This window comes from Pinus tabuliformis, chromosome 8, assembly GCF_031772625.1.
Source record: "Pinus tabuliformis cultivar Carrire ecotype Pingquan chromosome 8, CPIR1, whole genome shotgun sequence".
Lineage (NCBI taxonomy): Eukaryota > Viridiplantae > Streptophyta > Pinopsida > Pinales > Pinaceae > Pinus > Pinus tabuliformis.
Window position 1 is genome coordinate 1,494,007,243 of NC_142294.1, and position 19,910 is coordinate 1,494,027,152.

The 19,910-nt window shown below is 37.5% G+C and overlaps 1 protein-coding gene across 1 annotated transcript in view; it reads left to right on the forward strand.

Annotated features, from left to right (window-relative positions):
• The first annotated feature begins 310 nt into the window (after positions 1–310).
• Positions 311–19,910, forward strand: part of LOC149241481 (calcium-transporting ATPase 5, plasma membrane-type-like) — a 101,983-nt gene continuing 82,383 nt past the window's right edge. Inside the window, exon 1 of the mRNA XM_089367531.1 lies at positions 311–831. Coding sequence (XP_089223657.1) covers positions 724–831 — 108 coding nt within the window. The 5' untranslated portion in view covers positions 311–723. The remainder of the gene's footprint in view (positions 832–19,910) is intronic.

The following is a 19,910-nucleotide window of genomic DNA, read 5'->3' on the forward strand; positions in this document are numbered from 1 at the left end:
TGCAGATGCCTGCTTTGCTTACAATATTTTTAAGCGAAAGTCGAAACGCAGAACAGGGGCCTCAATGTTTTTTTTTTCGAGATTAGCTAACGCGTGGCTCCATTCTTTCAGGCCCAACTCATTTTCATCAAATTACTATATGTTTTTAAAATGTAATTTTTATATATATACACTAAAGGAATCGTGGTTGGACCAGTTTTTAGAGTGGACCAGTTCTCAAGTATACATAATCTTATCCAGAATTGTTACGCGTCAAGAAAAAGAATTTCTGACCGTACTTTAATTATCCAGAATTGTTACGTGTCAAGAAAAAGAAGAATTTCTGGCTGTACGTTAATTTCGAAATGGTGGGCATTGGTGTTTTTCAGTATACATAGTCTTATTCAGAATTGTGACATGGGTCCAGAAAAAAAGAAAATGTAAGTGTGTTTCTGAAAACTATTGAAAACAGTACTTTAATATGAGCAATACCGTGCTTTCACGCCAAGGATTGTTCCGAAATGGTGACATTGGTGCGATTTTAGTGTGTTAAATACTTTCCAAAACAAAAGGCAAGCTGTGACTTGCAGTGGAGGTGGTCTGTAGTTTGTGTTATTGTGACTGGTGACATTTCTTCTGCGCGTAAACAAGATTTCCACGAGCTTCGGCGGCCCCTGAAACCCTAGGAGAAGTTCTTCGAGGGAGAAGTACAAGCGATTCAAGAAAAGTGAGGGTATAGACGAAATGAAGCAGGGTGTTCCAAATCCCGCACTGGATCGCGATCACCCATCACAGAATGTTTTCGAGATCCCTCCCAAGAATGCCACGCTGGAAGTCCTGAAAAGATGGAGGGTAAGTATGTTTCTTTTTTATTTCATTTTTTTGGTTAAAAAATACATATTGTTGATGGTTGGATAATTACAGTTTAGTCCTCACTATGATCATGAGTTATAGTGAGTGGTTCGAAACACTAGTCAACAATCTTAATGTCATTCCTTTTGAACTCAAAGACTCTTTTAAATATGAATGAATATTATATTTTTATTTTAAAAAATAAAAATAAGTTTAATTTATAAAATATATATTAAATTAAATAAAATAATATTGATTAAAGTTAGAAAAATCCACACTGATTCAAGTTCTTTATATAGGGTGATATGAAACCATAGACTCTGATCCATTTTAAAATTATCCATTTTGGGTTTTTTACGTTTTTAATTTTGATTAGGATTAAGATAGAAGGAAGTTCTATCTATATTAAATAATAATTTGGGAGTTTTACTTAATTTTAATTTTGAATTGGTCTACATTTAGATTTTGATAAATAGAGAATAGCTTTTATATATAATAAAATGATATTATAATTTCTTTAAATTTTACATTCATTTATATCCTATTTTGACGATTAAAAAAGTTTTGGTTAAAGTGGAATGATATCTTAAAGAGCTTTTTGTCTTGAAAAATGATTTAAGTTTCAATCTAAAATGATATTATAACATTTTTTTTAAATGTTAGATTCATCTATATCCAATTTTGATGATTAAAAAAGTTTTGTTTAAAATGGAATGATATTTTAAAGACCTTTCCGTTTTTGAAAAATGATTTAAATTTCAATGGATTGAAATTGAAATTTGTTTATTTTTTTTATTGTTATAAAAAAGTTCACTACATAATTAAATAATTTTATTAAACCTATCCATTTACACACAAAGTAAATTTTCTAACTTTTTACATCTCTAGATTCTAACCGGGGACAATGCCTCAAAGGGTTTGATTCAATTTTGAATTCTATCCAAATCTATATTTCTACTTTCTATATCTCTAGGTTCTAATAGGGGACCATGCTTCGAAAGGTTTGATTCAATTTTGAATTTGATCCAAATCCATATTTGTAATTCGATCCAAATCCATATTTGTATAACTAGAGGGGAGCTTTGTGCATGGTGAAACATGCTTTTAGGGGTTTTTCCTCATCCAAAATTGACCTAAATCTGAATTTTGGGTGACTAGAGGGAAGCTTAATAAAGTAAAATTTCTAACTTTCTACATCTCTAGATTCTAACCGGGGACAATGCAGTGCACATATATTACGCATACCGAGATATATTGAGAAGACGGGAATGTGCGAGTATATCTGAAAGCAGTTAACATTACTTTAATGAGAATAATACCGTGCTTTCACACCAAGGTTTTCTCCCAAACGGTGAGATTAGTTCGATTTTGATAAGTGGAAGGAAGTTTTGTGTACGGTGGAATGCTTCCACTAAAGATTTTGAGCCAACTTTAAATTAACACAAATTTAGAATTAATTGTTATAGGGAAGCTTCGTGTATGGTGGAATGATGGTCTTAAGAATTCTATATAAATTTGAGTTGATTTAATTTTTTCAAAATTCAATTAAAATTGGAATGGATTGAAATTGGGACTTTCTTTGAATTCTAACAACGAGAAAGAATTTTTTTATATGATTATATATTTTTGTTAAACACTTTCCTCATATACAATGGAACTTTCCATATTTTATGGACTCTAGTAATTAGAGAAAAGCTTATTTATGGTATAATGATGCCTAGGGGTTTCACTTAAAATTCTAAATTGATCGATGTTTAGATTTTGATAAGTGAAGGGAGGTTTTATACAGATGAAATAATGTTGTCAAGGGTTTTTCCCAAATTCTAAATTGACGTGTGTTTAGACTCTAATAGCTAGAGGGGAGCTTTACGTATGGCAAAAGGATATTCCTAATGATTTTGCCTATTTTTGAATCAACATAGATCCTTAAAAAGTGGGGGCCTTATGTATGGTGGAAAGATGTCCCTAATGATTTTACCTATTTTTTAATCAACATAGATCTTCCAAAAATTGGTCAAGATTCAAATGAATCAAAACTCTAATTTTATATATCTTCGTATTTCAATAGTTAGAAGGAAATTTGCTACATAATTAAAGAAATTAATTTAACACCTTCCCTCACACCTACAACAAGTCTACCCTTGTCAACGTTTATCCCTATTTACATGGTGATGCCCCATTCTATTTTTTAATCTATAATTCAACAAATCTCTATATAATATGGACTTTAACTTCATTAATTACCTTTAAGATAAACATATGATATAGTTTTTCACTTAATAATTTTGAATATTAAAAAAAAAAATTACTTAAACATAATTTGTACTCATTTCTTAAAACTACGAAGAATTTTTTGAAGGGAAGGAAATGGCCATTGAGAATATTGCTAAAAATATGAGCATTCACAAATTAAGGCACATCACTAGAATCCACATAGTAAGAGGGATTATAAAAATTAATCACTCCTAGTTCACAGATGACATGCTAATTGAACGCGCATCTACAGTGAGCCTCTTTGTTCATAGCCATAATGGTTCTCTATGTAAACGTTTCAAAAAATCTTACAAACTATGGGAAAGCCAACTTTATGCTTGGAACACAAGGCCTAGAATGCAGGTGGTTATTACTAGAATACCTAAATTCCAAGTTCAAGACACTTAGAAGTCATTTAGGTATTTGGGCATCCCTATATGTCTTCACTCCTCCTTCCTGATGGCCTTGCAACACATCATACTGAAAATCAAGTCCATATTTTTTTAGTGGGGCAACACATGGGTTAATATTGTTGGTTGTGTTGTTCTTATGAAATCAATACTCTTTGTGTTCCTTATCTTTCAATTCTCTATGCTTCTAGGCTAATGGGTGTTAAGTCATCCATTGCAAAAGAAATCAAGAACTTCTTATGGTGAGAAGGAAATACTAACCATAAAATGTTCCACTTAATAAATTGGAACATTGTTTGAGGCTCTAAATTGCATGGAGGCTTGGGGATCAAAGACCCCAACCTAGTTGCATAACATTGGGTGCAAAGTTGTTGTGAAGTCCCATAATGGGGAAAAGTGATTGATGGAAAAGGGAATTACTTAAAAAATATCTAGAAGGGTAACGTATTTGTAGTCTAGATCATATCCCACTATTAAGAAATGAATCACAAATTTGGAAGATTTGTATTGCATCTCTTCCTTTCTTCTAGAGTAAATTAACTCATATCCAAAGTAATGGAAGGAAAATTAATATATGGACTAAAAACATCATGGGAAAAGAACCTATGCAATAATCTTCATTTCTCCTTCCTTAAATTTTTTTTTTTTGACAAGTCATAAATTCAATATTCATGACATCTCATCTTAGTCTCAACACTATGGAATGTGGATCAACTAGGAATTTAGTGAGGTTCCTCCCCAATTATATGTCTTCATCCTTCTTTATTTTTCTTCTTCATGGTTGCATTTCTTGTCATTAGTAAACCAAGGATACATAAGGATGGGATATAAGTAGCTACATGGTCAGATTAAGGATATTACTATCAACTTTACCAAGCTGGATTACACCCCAAGGCTAGAATCTAGAGAAATATTTGGAATTCTCATAAAATTCTAAAAGTGAATATTTTATTTTGGATGGCTTTTCATGACACAATCCTAACAATAGAAAATCTCCAAAAAAGAGGTACATTGGGCCCTTCATATGTGTTCTATATAGCTCAATTATTGAATATAGTTCCTATCTTTTCCTTTAATGCACATGTTCTAGGGTAATTTAGAAATATGTTTTTAAAGGAATCAATCATAACATTTGCTAGTTGTCCTCATGTACACACTTATTTGGTCATTGGCACGAGGATTACCTTAGCCCCTTTCACTAAAAGTCTCTCTTTAGAAGGGTTTGGATTTCCTTCCCTAAGTTCATTTGTTAGATACTTTAGCTTTCTTATAACATATCCCTTTTACAAGAAGAGAAACCTTTGGTGGGGTGGTGGTTGTTAAAGAAATGGCCCTTCTCTCAAATCATTTCAATTCATGTTTCCTCCCTCACCCTCCTCTTTCTTTCTTGATATCTTTCTTTCTTGATAACTGTGAATCCTAGTGACTCCAACAATTCGTCTTTCATCTAACCCCCCTCGTTTCCTTAACATATAAACTATCCTGGTAGCTTCAAATTTCAAATTTTGAATTCCATGGATGGATGACCTCACAATCCTCTTTTATCCTGTTTTTTCATGGGGGGGTCATTTATTACTTATGATGAAAAGTTTAAATTATTCCTACCTTTCCATTGCTACCAATAATCAACCTTAAGCTTATGCTCTTCAATTGGGTATTAAATTGGTCTCCTCCCTTAGCATACATATAATTTGAACATTATAGGTGACTCCAAAAACATCATTCAAAATTTGTGCTTCAATACTAATCCCACTAGATCATTGTTGATTTCCATCTTTCTTCAAATTCATCTCTACTACCCCTCCTTTTCTAAGATTTATTTCTTCCACACTGCTTGATCCAACAACTCCTTTGTGTATTTTCAAGCAAATAAATCCCTTTTAAAAAATGTTGTGGTTTAAGTTATCAATGGGAAATGTTCTAGCTACCTTATTTCATGACAAGGCTCTTATTTAATTTACCATTCTTAGCCATGAAACATGTTAATTAGATGTTTTCAACCCATATATATCCATTATTTCACCCCCCTTATGTAGCTTCTTGGATTGAGGTGGGATCTTGCACATTGGATTGGAAATGCATGTCAATTCAGTCAATGATGATCTTGCATCAACACTACCCTACTAGGTATAGGTAGTTATTTGCTCCAATTTAAGTCTTCTAGGGTTCCTATTTCTTTTTTATTCTTCCTTACTACCACCTTTGTCTTTCCACTCCTCTATGCCCTCTATTCCCCATGGCCCTTTCCCACTGCGGACTTGTCCCTCTTTATCCTAAATTTTTTTCATGGTTATATGTAGCCTCCCTGCCATTAAGATCGCTATGGATTAACTGGAAGATGACATATTTTACCTCCACTAATCCTCCCACTCTCTACAAATTTAATTAGCCAACCTAGAAACTAGACTAGAAACAATGATGAAGATAACGATGCAACACATGGATTTAATCTGCTAAGTCTAAGATGAAATCAATGCAAGTTGGAGTATGCTGTCAAATATCATCATTGGTGATTGGTCATCATCAAAATTTTGTGTGGCACTCCTCCCCACATGAATCTTGCTCTATTTACCCACCAAATATGAACTCCACTCTTTCAAACCTTGATGTAGCAACCCATAAAGTTTCTTTAGCAATTCAAAAAGTTTGTTGGGTATGTATTATATTATTTCCTTAACTTATATGCAACATGGAAAAAATGGGGTTTGAGGGGGGGTTGTTCAGCCCCCCCTAGTTGGGGGGTATGCCACATTTCACAGGGTTTGGGGAAATGACCCAAGTTTTTTTTTTGGGTGGTTTTTTGCACTTGCTTTTGCCAGTTTTTGGCCCATGGTTTTGTTGAAAGCAATTTTGTGTTGCATGGTGGTTTTTTCCATGGTTTTGTAGTTTTGGTTATGGAACTACAATTCCATTAGCAGTTCATATATTGTGGGCTATATATTGTATTGTAATATATTGTATAGGAAAAAATGAAAAAGAGCTTGCTGGTTTCCCAAGTTTGGGTTTCTAGGATAAAATATTTATGTAAATTTGTGTGTTTTCCATTGTATCTTTTCTGTTTTTTATTAATAATTTGTTTGCAGCGATTAATCTTATAGGATTAAAACCTACATTTGGTATCAGAGAATTTTTATATTCAAAGCGACACATTTGTGGTTAAGGGGTTTGAATCAGATTTGTGGGAGTGATACTTGTGGTGAATTGTGGTGAGTAGTTCAAAAATAGAGATCAAGAAATTTAATGGGAAAAGTTTTGAATTGTGGAAGATCAAAATGGAAGACTTGTTGGTGGACAGAGATTAGTGGATTGTTGCGGATCCAGTTGCTGCATTGAAGGGGATGTCAATAGAAAATTGGATGAAGATGGATCAGAAAAAAAAAAAACACAATATGATTGTGTCTCTCAAATTCAATATTATTGAATCTGTCAGGGGAAGCAACAAAAAATGATTTGTGGGACGAGTTAGGGGCTTTATATCAGTCTAAGTCCCTAGTAATCAAATTGTTCCTATAGAAAATGTTGTATAACCTTAGGATGAAGGAATGGAGACTTGGTGATAAAGCATCTGAACACTTTTAATACTATGGTGGGTCAACTATTATTTGTTGATATTAATATTGCAGATGAGGATAAGTGCATTAGTCTATTATGTTCTCTACCAGACTCATGGGACATTCTAGTTATTTCCATAGTTAGTAATGAAACTACCTTAAAATTTCAATGAAATAGTCTCATCCTTGTTTTTAGAGGAGATGATACAGAAAAGCATGGAGAGTTGGAATAGAGATGCCTTGTTTGTAAGTGGATGCTCCGAAAATAGAAATAAAAATAAGTCCTCAAGTGGGAGATATAAATCTAAAGGAAGATTGAAATCTCTAGGAAAGTTCATAAAGGTATGTTGGAGATGTGGAAAATAAGGGAATTACAAGAAATATTGTAAAGTCAAAATTGCATAGAAAGGGAAGGGATCTTAAGATGTGCCTTTTGTAGAAGAAAAAACCTCCTCAAATGAAGGAGGGGTGTGTACTTGGATTCTTCAAGTACACAATTAAATCATGAATCATAACTAATTGACTCAGACTCATCTTTTCATATGACTCCTCACAAGGAGTGGTTTTGTGAGTATCAAATATTCAATGGTCGTGATGTTTTATTAGGAGATTACTCGAAAGCTAGAATCATAGGATAATGAAAATTCAAGTCGAAGATTATGGATGGAAGGATCAATACACTCCTTGGTGTTCTTCACATCCAAGGATTAGCCAAAAAAATGATTTATGTAAGAAACATGAGTGATGCAAGTGTAAAAATATTGTTTGAAAAGGATACCTACAGGATGGTTCAAGGAGCAATGGTATTTATAAGGGGAGTTCGAATTGGAGCTATGTATAATATATTGGGAAGCACTGGTAGTGTTGGGTGCAACAATTCCATTATTCCTGAGAGTGGAGTAGAAGGAGTAAAAACTATTGTAGCTTCAAGAGAAAAGATTATGTTGTGGCATCAAAGACTGAGATATTAGGAAGCACTACTAGTGTTGGGTGCAAAAATTCCATTATTCTTGAGAGTGTAGTAGAAGAAGGAAAAAACCTTGCAACTTCAGGAGAAAAGATTATGTTGTGGCATCAAATATTGGGACACATTGGAGAGAGGGGCCTTCGAGTACTGCATGGAAATGGTATGGTAAACGATATGTTTAATTTCTCTATGCATTTTTACTTTTGTGAACATTAATTATATGGAAGCATAATCGAGTGAGATTCTTCTATGGTGCTAAGAGGGCAGAGGGAATACTATAGCTAGTGCACAATGATGTGTTTGGACTTGTGTCAGTTCCATCACTGGATAAATCAATGTACTGTGTCTCATTTATTGATTACTTCTTGAGGAATTCATGGATATGTTTCCTTGGAAAGAAATCTGAAGTCTTTGACAAATTTAAATAATTTAAGGCTCTGGTGGAGAATCAAATAGAGAAGAAAATAAAGGTGTTGAGGATGAATATTGGTGGAGAGTTATGAGGGAAGGAATTTGAAGAGTATTGTAAAAAGTGGGGTATAGAATGATAGAAGAATACCCCATACACACCTCAATAGAATGGATTTGTAGAAAGGATAAATAGGACATTCATGGAAAAATCAAGGAGCATGCTTAGTGGTGCCGGGTTGGGACAAGAATTCTAGGTAGAGGTAGTGTATACTACATGTTACTTGGTAAATGTATCACCCTCTTCAACGTTGTATGATAAGAATCCACATGAGGTATGGAATAGTAAGAAACAATCTCTCACACATATTAGGGTATTTGGATGTGGTGCATATGTAAATGTTCTAAAGGAAAACTAAAAAATGTTAGATATAAAATATGTGTTGTCATTTACTGCTCACTCATTGCTTTGCAAATGATTAGTGGTCTAGGATGCATGAGAACAATGAATTTAAATCCATTTCCCAAGCCACATAAGCTATCAAAGCTAGATGGGACTCTCTCCATTACGTAGTGCTCGGAAAAAGATTTTCGGTGGTATATAGAAGTCCAAAAATGGACTCCTAGAGCAGAAGATAAAGCATTTTTAAGATTACCTTGGAAAAGCCCAACAAAATAAGGAAAATGGCTAAGTGTGGAGGTAAATTGCAACTGGGACCTAGGAGGCTTATCGCAATCACAAATCGGGCTTGCTAGCAGGTGAGGAGTAGTGGAAAAATGAAAAGTAGTGATCTGTCAATCATCGATATCACATATTGACAGTCGGCGGGTCCGGGCACACCTTTTATCACATATCGGCATATCGCAGTCTTGATCGCCGATATCGCATCCCACATCCCACAGATCCAGCAGTCCATCAGTTAAGGCATACTCCAAAACATGTGGGGGGTATGATTTTCGATATATTGTCGCACCGCCGGGGGTGGGAAACCCCCCTTCTCTCTCCTCCACGTGGCACAATCCTGCATCCCGCATCACAGCAGTCCTGTAATCTAAAACTTCAAAGACCTTGCGGGGGTTGATTTGCGATTTTTGTGTAACATTACCGGGGGGCCGAGAAAACCATTTACAAAGGAAAAGCATGAAAAAACAAGGGTCGGGCCACCACTTCCTCTCTCCTCCATGTGGCATCGGCGATCAACTATCGACAGAGTCCCAGGGTTCACACTTAACGATATCGGCGGTTCTCGGTGCCAAAGGCCGATATCACAGTCCCACAGTCTCGTGATATTGGAGATTGGCATATCAACGGGATTTTAACCTAAAAGATCTGTAAGCTGCTGATCATGTGATAAAGTGGTGCATCGCCAGGGGGCGAGAAAACCAAATACAAAGGAAAAGCATGAAAAAACAGGGTTGGGCAAACTTTTTTCTCTCTCCTCTAGGGGGGCCATATAGCGACATGTGATTGGTTCTTGAAGATGACATGGTAGTTGATGTCAACAATGACATGGCAGTATGGATGCTGACGTGGAACGTGGACACATTTCACTCATTTTTGGGATTTCCTGGGGTCCTATTGTGCCGTTTTTGGGTGCCACATGTCACCACTCACAGGGTGACATGTGGCAGTGATGACATCACCCCAGGGTATCGACGATCAGTGATCAGCGATTGCGTGAAGTGAAATTTCTTCCTACCACTGATACACCTCCCTGGCTATGATTGCGATCAGGAAAGAGGCCCCAGATGCAATATGTTATGTCTTGCAATTTTTATGGATTTTGTGTCCAGGAAATCGGTTGATGCTGTGTAAGAAGAGATTGAAGGTATTTTCAAGTCCCCTACACAGCTGTTGAGAGCCTTAGCACCGAAGCACAAAGCCTTGGTCCTAGCCCCCAATCATATGTAGACCACTTCAAAAGGGGCCATAATAAAGCGGAGCTAAGGGGGAAACCCAAAGGTGCCCTTTCACCTGTTCCAGAGGTAAAACACATGTTCCCTTTCACCTGTTTGAAGAGGTAAATGCCTGTGCCCCTTGAGACTTCCATCATTAAACTGAGAACTCACCCCTAGGCTAGATTAGGGCGCTGATCGTGCTTAGAAAGTTTTTATGGAAAAATTGATAGAGTTGGTCTCGGAGGCAGCCGTAGCAGTGAATCAGGAGAGGGAGAATTCAAAACCAAGTATGCCCCCCCTAGAAATGGCTCTTAGTAACCTATTCTCAAGGTTGGCACCGAAGGTCTTAAAGACAAAATGACAAGAGTTACTTGAGTAGCGTAGGAGCATATGCTGTGAACTAAATGAAGCCATGAAACATAAGTGATTACAGGGATGGGGCATTGGGATTTTGCATTAATGTCTCACTTGTTCCATGATTCTGTGATGTGCTTTCCTCTGGGAGGCCATTACTATTGTTTTTAATGTTTTTGGATACCGAACTTCCCCTGGCCGAGAGAGAAAGCTGAATTGACAATTGAAAACTCGGCCCAGGATTTTATGTATTGAACCATGATTAAACGCACCCCCTCTTCTTATAAATAGGGGGTCGCAACACTGAAAAAGGGTTCTGAAATCTAGAAGAAAGTCAAATATTTTTGTGAAAACTGTATCACTTTGTCACACATGCCTTGCAAAATATTACAGGAGTAGTGGTGATTCCTCCTTTGATGTATTACAATCTATTACTCTGTTTCATTCATCTTGTATGTTTTCTTCCTTGAATTCATGTGATAATAGATACTCTGATATTTCAGACTTGTCTATAGATTCATCTGCGTTAAAGTGTTAATGCATATGCATGTGTGAGGGGTTGAAATTATATTTCCAAAACTGTATTGCGTGAAGCATACCATTCATTTCTACTTTATCCATTACATCTTCCTGTCACTCAGATAGTTATAGTAAATCTTATGGTTTCAGACTCTATATTTTATATATAGAATTCTTGGTACTCTGAGCTCTATATCCTGAGTTGTCCCTTTTCTTTGTCTCTTCTCATTCATATTATAAAGCTGGTTAAACTGTAATTCTTTGAAGTTCTTGGCCTTCACTATTTCTGTTGTATTTCTGGGAACTACGTGTGTGTAGAAATGCTGAAACATATGGCTTGTATCTTTGGATGAAAGAACCAACTCTCTGATATATATGTATAGAACATGGGTGATGTATCCTCCTTCTTCAGAATAATTAGAGGCACACTAATTTAGATGTACCTAGGAATTGATATTGTAAGCAATCCAAGGTTGTCTCTAGGAGTGAAAACATCTTCTGGCGCCGTTGCTGGGGAGCTTATTGAAGGATTTTTCCCTATGGATACGACAAATTGAGCACCCTTCGTGTTGGTGACCGAAGTATGTTCTAATTTCTTTCACATCACCTTGGCGACTCCACACCCCCTTCATCATCATTCATCACTTTGGATTTAAAAGGCCTAATACTCACTCAGACACCTCACAGAAAAAAAGCGCATTTGTTTTTGACCTTGAAAAATTAATTTTCAAGAAATTTTGGAGAGAGAAAAGTCCCCCTGCCTCTGCTACCATCTCACTAGCCTTTTCAACTTCCTCCTCTAGTTCTCAGCCCACTGTTGCTCACAATTTAGGACTTTCTCCTAAGACCCTGACATACCCTCCTTCCCCTTCAACCCCTACGGTCTTGACCTCAATTCCTCAAGCAAATTTTAATCCTCCTCCACCAATCCAGATGGCTCTTCCAGGCTTTTTACTAAACAAGTATGCACCTCTTGACTTACCTTGGCCCTTAAGTTCTATGCCTCAAGACTACTTGAAGTTTTTGCTTAGGTTTAATGGGGAAGATGATAATTCTTCTAAGAGACACATTCATGCCTTTTGTGCTTTTTCTGAGAACCTAAATGTAGAACAACTGGATGTGGTCCTGAGACTTTTTGTACAGACCCTTTATGGAGAAGCTAGAAAATGGTTTGAAACCCTCTCTGATGCTTCCATCATCACCTGGGAGGAACTAGAACCCTCCTTCACACAAAAAAAGGGGTGAGAAGAGAGATCATGAGTGCCTCCTCACAGAGTTGAATGCCATCAGGAAGAAGCCAAAGGAGGAAGAAGCCAAAGGAGAATATCTCAGATTTTAATAAAAGATTCAATAAGCATTATAACGAATTTTCGGCTGAGATAAAACCTCCTCTAGCTACTGCTCGGGTAGTTTACTTGGGAGCCTTTGAATCTAACTTTGGTTTCACCTTAAGAGAAAGGAAATATCCTACCTTATATCAACTCTGGGTCAATGCTTTGGAAGTAGAAGAAAATTTTTCCTCCACACGGAAGTCAAGTGGAAAGTAGGAAACCACCGGGAATAGAAGAGGTAAAGAAGAAGATTCCTCCTTTGGTCAAACTAGAGAATCACCAGACCAGAAGTTGGAGGAGTTGGATAAACTCATCAGGAGTTTGTCACATAAGGTTGGAAAGCTCAAAATTCAGAACAAGAGTCTCTCCAAACATAATTCTCAAGGCAACAATCGGGGATATAACCCATAATATAGAAGGCCTCCATTACATATACTGCCAAGGGAAAGAAAGGAACAACCAGATCAGATCCCTCATCCTCTATATTTAGAAGATGACCCCGATGAGAAATGGTCAGATACATAGGAGATGCATGGAAACTTATATTCTGCTTTCTCTGAAGAAGAATAGGAGAATATGGTTCACTAAGAGGTTAGTCATGATGGCGAAGAAGAAGATAAGCATGATATATATTATTATTGCAAACAATTTGCATAGTTCATGTTGGCACAACCACAACGTAAATATAATCTAAGATCTTCAAAGAAGAGGTCAAGAGAACCAGAGCAACAGGAGGAAACTGCTCCCCAAGTTACTCCTCCAGTACCAGACAAAGGGAAAGGAAAGCTAAATTTTGACCCAGCCAGGATAAAAGTCCCCTTGAATAAGGAAAGAAATGGCTCAGGGGAGCACACAGCAAAGGAAGCACCTGTCTTGCAGAAAGACACTGTGGTAGTGAAGGAGAAGCTGAGCTAGGAGGTATAGAGAAGACACAATCTACATTCAACCTCTGAAGGGAGCTTGAAAAGGTAATGATTTTTGTTCCACTGACAGAGTTTCTGAAGAAGACTACCTATAAAGCTTAGGTATCTCAATTCATGCTTCCATCAGTCTCATCACCCACCCAATATTCTCTGAATCTCAAAGAAGAGAGGTCAATGGTGGTATTCGTGTCACATGTGGAAGAACTTGACCCTTCTACTGCACCTTTCTATGTAACTCTAGGAATTAATGATCTTCTTTTACATAATTGCATGTTGGACTCAGAGCCTCCCACAACGTCATGCCCTTGGAAGTAATGGAATAGCTTGGCTTGTAGATCACTAGGCCCTACAAGGACCTATACTCCTTTGACTCCAAGAGAGTCAAATGTTTGGGAATGATAAAGGATCTGGTGGTGAACCTGGCTCAGATCCCTATGAAAAGCATGGTAATGGACATAGTAGTGGCAAATATACCCCCTCGTTTTGGCATGCTTCTATCTAGGTCTTGGGGTTCCAAGGTAGGGGGCTCTATCAAGTTGGATCTAACTTATGCCACCATTCCCACCTTTGGAGGAGAACAAAGGAGACTATATAGAGAATCCAGGTTTGTAAAAATTGTGACCTCAGCTAAAGGCTCAAAAAACTCCCTAGTGTATGGAAAAGAAAGTGACCTCTCCTGCCTATTTCTAGAAGAAGATGAGGCTATCACAGAAGAAACATCAGTCCACCTAACATGGAAGTTAGAACATCAACATGCAAGTGAAAGAAAAGTATGGAAACTATATTTTGATGGAGCTAATTCAAAAGAGGGAAATGGGGCAAGAGTATTGTTGGTATCTCCTAAAGGCCGCCTGATACCCCTCTCATTCAAATTAGAGTTCGAAGAAACCAACAACATGGTAGAATATGAAGCGCTACTCCTTGGGTTATAGACTGCAAAAAATCTGAATATTGAATGTCTAATAGTTTATGGAGACTCTGAGTTGGTCGTAAGGCATATCAAGAATCAATGCTAGGATAAACACCCTAGACTGAGGACGTACCGAAATGAAGTATGAGACTTTATTGATAATTTCTTCCTGGATTTTAACATCCAGTTTCTTCCTAGGGAAGAAAATAGGATGGCAAACTCTCTTGTTGTAGTTGCAAGTACTTTCAGGCACCCCCAAAATCCTTTCCACAAATATGAGGTGGAATTCAGGTGCAGACCCTCCGTAACTGAGAACATCAAGCACTAGCAGGTGTTATAGGATGACAAAAAAGTGAAACGATTCACAGAGGTCGTTGGGGAGTTTTCTAACTCCACCATCGATCAAGAAGAAGAAGAAGAAGAAGTAGATCAAGAAGCCACTTCATGGAAAGATGCAGTGGTTGGGCACAAAATTTTGCAACTGAAAGGGAACAATATCCCTTGCAGACCAGTCCCACTAGAAAGCCTTTTTAATAAAGACGACATACACACCAAACGAATAGCTCTTGAGATGGATGATCAAGTACAAGGTTGCAACATTAGACGGAGGAGGAGCCTCAAATGATCAAGCTATCGAAAGGAATCCCCTTGCACTATAAAAAGAGGTATTTAGATATTTTCAAAGCCTACAAAGATGTTTTTTCTTGGTCTTATGATGATTTGAAACATTTGATACTAACATCATACATCATAAGATTCCTTTGAAAAGTGGAGTGAAACCCTGCAAGCAGAAACTTAGAAAAATAAATCCACTCTTACTCCCCTCCATTGAAAGGGAGATAAGGTAGCTGCTACAGGCAAAGATTATAGTGCCTTTAAGATACTCTGAGTGGGTTGCGAATTGGGTCCCCATTAGTAAGAAGAACAGAGAAATAAGGCTATGTGTAGACTTTCGGAACTTAATAGGGTGTCTTTGAAAGACAACTACCCGCTTACCAAGATGGATAATATGTTGCAGAAGGTGGTTGGTTCAGCCATAATGTCCATGGTGGACGGGTTCTATGGATATAATCAAGTAGCTGTTCATCCCAAGGATCAGGAAAACACTGTTTTCACTACCTCGTGGGGAACGTTTATGTATGCTCGCATGTATTTTGGGATGATAAATCCAGGGGCCACATTTTAGAGAGCCATGGACATAGCTTTTGTGGGGGAGCGAGACAAGTTCATGGTGGTCTACTTGGATGAAACCACAGTATTTTCCAAGACTGAGGAGGAACACATCCTCCACTTAGAACTCACCATTGAGAAGTGCAAGAGATATGGTCTCTCCTTGAATCCTAAGAAATCCTAGTTCGCCCTAAGTGAAGGGAAGCTTCTAGGACATGTAGTATTGCAGGATGGCATGAAGATTGATCCTACACAGGTTGAAGCCATTAGCCACATTCCTCTGCCCAAGAATAATAAAGAAGTCCAAGCCTTCTTGGGAATAATAAATTTCCTGAGGCAATTTATACCCAACTACGCAGAGATTGTCAAAGGTATTACAAACATGCTCAAGAAGGGAAATGAAGTCAAGTGGAGCCCTATCCCCCATGATTCTTTTAGTAGAATCAAAGAAGCTTTGGCTGAAGCCTAATGTTAGCTAGTCCCGACTATTCAGTGCCTTTCTACATCTTTTCTTTCGCCTCTCCACATACCATTGTCGCAGTGCTGCTACAGAAAAATAAAGTGGGTTATGAGCAGCCCATCACCTTCTTTAGCCAAGTACTAAGGGATGCTAAACTAAGATATAATATATTGGAGAAACAAGATTATGCATTGGTCAAGGCTCTAAAGGCATTTCATGCATATGTGCTGTAGTAAAAAATCACAGCGTTTGTCCCAACAACAGCAGTCAAGGACATCTTGGTGCAAGGAGACAGTGAGGGAAAGAGGGGTAGGTGGATAGCGAAAATACAGGAATACGAGCTAGAAATAAAGCCTACCAATCTCATTAAAGGCCAGGGGTTGGCCAAGGTTTTATCTGAATCCAACTGCCAAGCACTAGGGATAAACTTGACCACAGAGGAAGACAGACCAGAGGATCACCAGAGCAGTATTAAAACATCTGAGCAGAAAATCTATGCCAAGTACGAGGGATCACCGTGGTACAAGAATATCGTTCATTACCTCTTATTCTTGAGGTGCCCATTGGGGCTGGATGCCTCCAAATATCGAAGCCTGAGGTTGCAAGCCCATAAATATATCATATCCAATGGCCTACTCTACTAGAAGGACCCTATGGGGGTATTGTTGCTATGTTTGGTGGAAGGAGAGACCCAAAAGGTGATTGGAGAGTTTCACAAGGGAGTATGTGGAGGGAATTATAGCTGGAAGACCACGACAAAAAAAATCCTCAAGGCTAAATTTTACTGGCCTACACTATTCCAAGATGTTTATAACAAATTCAGGAGGTGTTTGCTGAAAGATAGAAGTTTTCTCCTCTCCCCCTGATTCCTGTGCATGTGGAGGATCCTTTTATACTGTGGGGACTGGACTTCATAGGGGAGATCAACACACCTTCCAGTGGCTAGTACAAATGGATATTGACATCCACTGACTGTTTGACCAAGTGGGTAGAGGCCATCCCAGCTAGAAATCCTACAAACTCAGTGGTGATAAAGTTCATGGAGGAGAACATATTGTCCCGCTTTGGTTGCCCTTTTAAAATCATCACTGATAATGCCCAGGTATTCAAATATGCAAAGTTCACTAGCTTCTTCCATAAATACAATATCATTATTGGGCACTCCACTACATACTACCCTCAAGGCAATGGTTTGGTTGAGTCCTCGAACAAATTTGTGGTGAGGGTGTTGAAGAAGACTATCATTGAAAACCAAAGGAACTAGGATTCCCAATTGAAGTTTTATCTATGGGCCACTCGAGTAACGCCTAAACGGTCCATTGGGAAATCACCTTTTGAATTAATGTATGGAAAAGCTGTTGTCTTCCCAATTCAACTAGCAATGCCAGTAGTGATGTTATGAAACCAGCTCACAAAAAGATAGAAAAGATAGATGAACACCTTAGAAATAAGCCTCTTCGAGGGGGCAACCTCCTGTACATTACACAAATGAACAATTCTTAGATGATACAAATGAAAATACCTCCTTTCTATATATAGGAGTCTAAGAGGTCATAATGTAATTAGAGCTGACATAACAATAATAATGTAAGGGAACAATAATAACAGTAGTGGGCTTCTATGGGGCACACTAGTAACAATATGGGGACTACATGGGTATAGCAATATAATAAGGAGGTTGTACTAATAACAATAAGGGGTTGCACTAGTACTATAGGGACCTAACATGCCCCTCTCCTTCAAAAAGTGTTGTCCTCAATGCTTGAGTAGTTCTTGATGCTTCTGTATAAAATTCTTGTCCTCCCATGTGGAATCTTCAGTGGGTAAGTTCTTCCACTTAATGAGATAGTCTGAAATTGATCAATTCCGTAGCTGTTGGGTTCTTGTTTATGTGACTACTCCCGGTTCCAATATGATTTTTCCTTCCTTGTCAAGTTCTGGCAATATTGTTGGAACTGGGATATTCAGAAACTTTTGAATGAGTTCCCACCCTGCTTCGCCATTCTTCCATTCATACCTTCCTTTGTTTATCAAATTTTGTTGGATAATTGTACCAACCTCTACCATTTCTGCAACCATATGTTCAATTTCACTCCTTTGGGCATATGGATATCTATAAGGTTGACATTTGGAGGAACACATCCTAGAATAAAATGAATATCATGATCATGATCACGAATATGCGGGAGACCTTTGGGAGTATCAAATACCTTGGAATGATTGTCCAAGACTTTTTGGAGATCTGGAGAAATACATGATTTCGATGTGCGAACAGTTAGCGAACATAATTGTGCAATTACGCCTCGTTGTTATTTCTTTAGAAGCTTTGTCATTCCGTCAGAGTTGATTATCTTTCCTGGTTTCCCTGTGATACCCCTTAATTCAACTTCCTTTCCTTCCGAAGAAAATTTCATAAAACGTTCTTGAAAATTAAAAGCTATTGTACCCAAGGATTGTAGCCATTGGACTCCTAGTACAACATTAGCACCACCCATTGGAACGGAAAACATTGGGCTATTCAATACATATTCTCCCATGGATAGCTTGATATTATGGCACTTTCCAGAGAAATTTATGGTTCCTCCACTTACAACCGTCACTTGACACTCTGGTGCTGGATCTAGGAAGCAATTCAAGTCCTTGGCTATATTACAATTAATAAAATTATGGGTACTACCCAAATCAATCAACAATATTACCTTTTTCTTCTTGATATGTCCTTCTATCTTTACAGTTTGAGGAGTGGTAATTCCGACGAATGCATTACAAGATATGGTCAAATTCATTTCTTCTTTCTCTGGGGTTGGTTCCTGGTGAGTATCCTTTTCTTTTGATGTTTCTTGATACTTTTATTCCTGATATTTCACTATTTGAACCTTCTTCTTCTTGATATGTCCTTCTATCTTGAGAGTTTGGGGAGTGGTAATTTCTTCCAATGCTTTACAAGATATGGTCGGATTCATTTCTTGATGCTCAATGTGATCTTTCACTTCTTGAACATTTTTCTTCTTGATATGTCCTTCTATCTTGATAGTTTGAGGAGTGGTAATTCTGGACAATGCATTACAAGATATGGTCGGATTCATTTCTTCTTTCTCGATGTGATCTTTCACTTCTTGAACCTTTTTCTTCTTGATATGTTCTTCTATCTTGAGAGTTTGAGGAGTGGTAATTCTTGCCAATGCTTTACAAGATATGGTCAGATTCATTTCTTCTTTCTCAGGGGTTGGGTCCTGGCGCATATCCTCTTCATTTGATGTTTCTTGATCCTTTTCTTCCTCCTCTTCATACTCTATGTAAAATAATTTCTTCTCAGCACACTTATGACCTTTAGTGCATTTTCTATCACAATTGTAACAAATCCCTTTTTTTCTTTTTTCTTCCAATTGTTGTGGTGTAACCCTTGTAGGTTGTGGAAGGCTAGGAGAAACAACACTTCCATCTTTATAGTTGTGAGAGGTAGAATTCCTTGTTGCCATAATTTTGCTTTCCACTTTGTAACAAAGCCCTTTTTCTCTTTTTTCTTCCAATTGTTGTGGTGTTGCTCTAAAGAAGGTGTTGCTCTTTGTATTCTCATAATGTGCTATAATTTCCTCTGTGAAAATTGACCATGTAACAAGTTGTTTACGAGAACAAAGCCCTTTATACCATAAAAATTGATCTTGTTCTAAATATGAAGATGAAATACATACCTTTTGTAATAGTGTTACACCATGTAGATCAAAATATTTCTCCATCTATAGTATGCAATTTACCGGATCCTTGCCATCAAACTTCCTAATCTCACTTTTTCTTGATTTTAGGAGCTCGATCTTGTAACAACTGTAACTCTGTACTTTTGGATCTTCCAGTTCTGGAATCGCGACCTGCAGTAGCCCTCTGTGTCCTCTTTCCGATGCCACTAGTCTAATCCAAATTTGATTC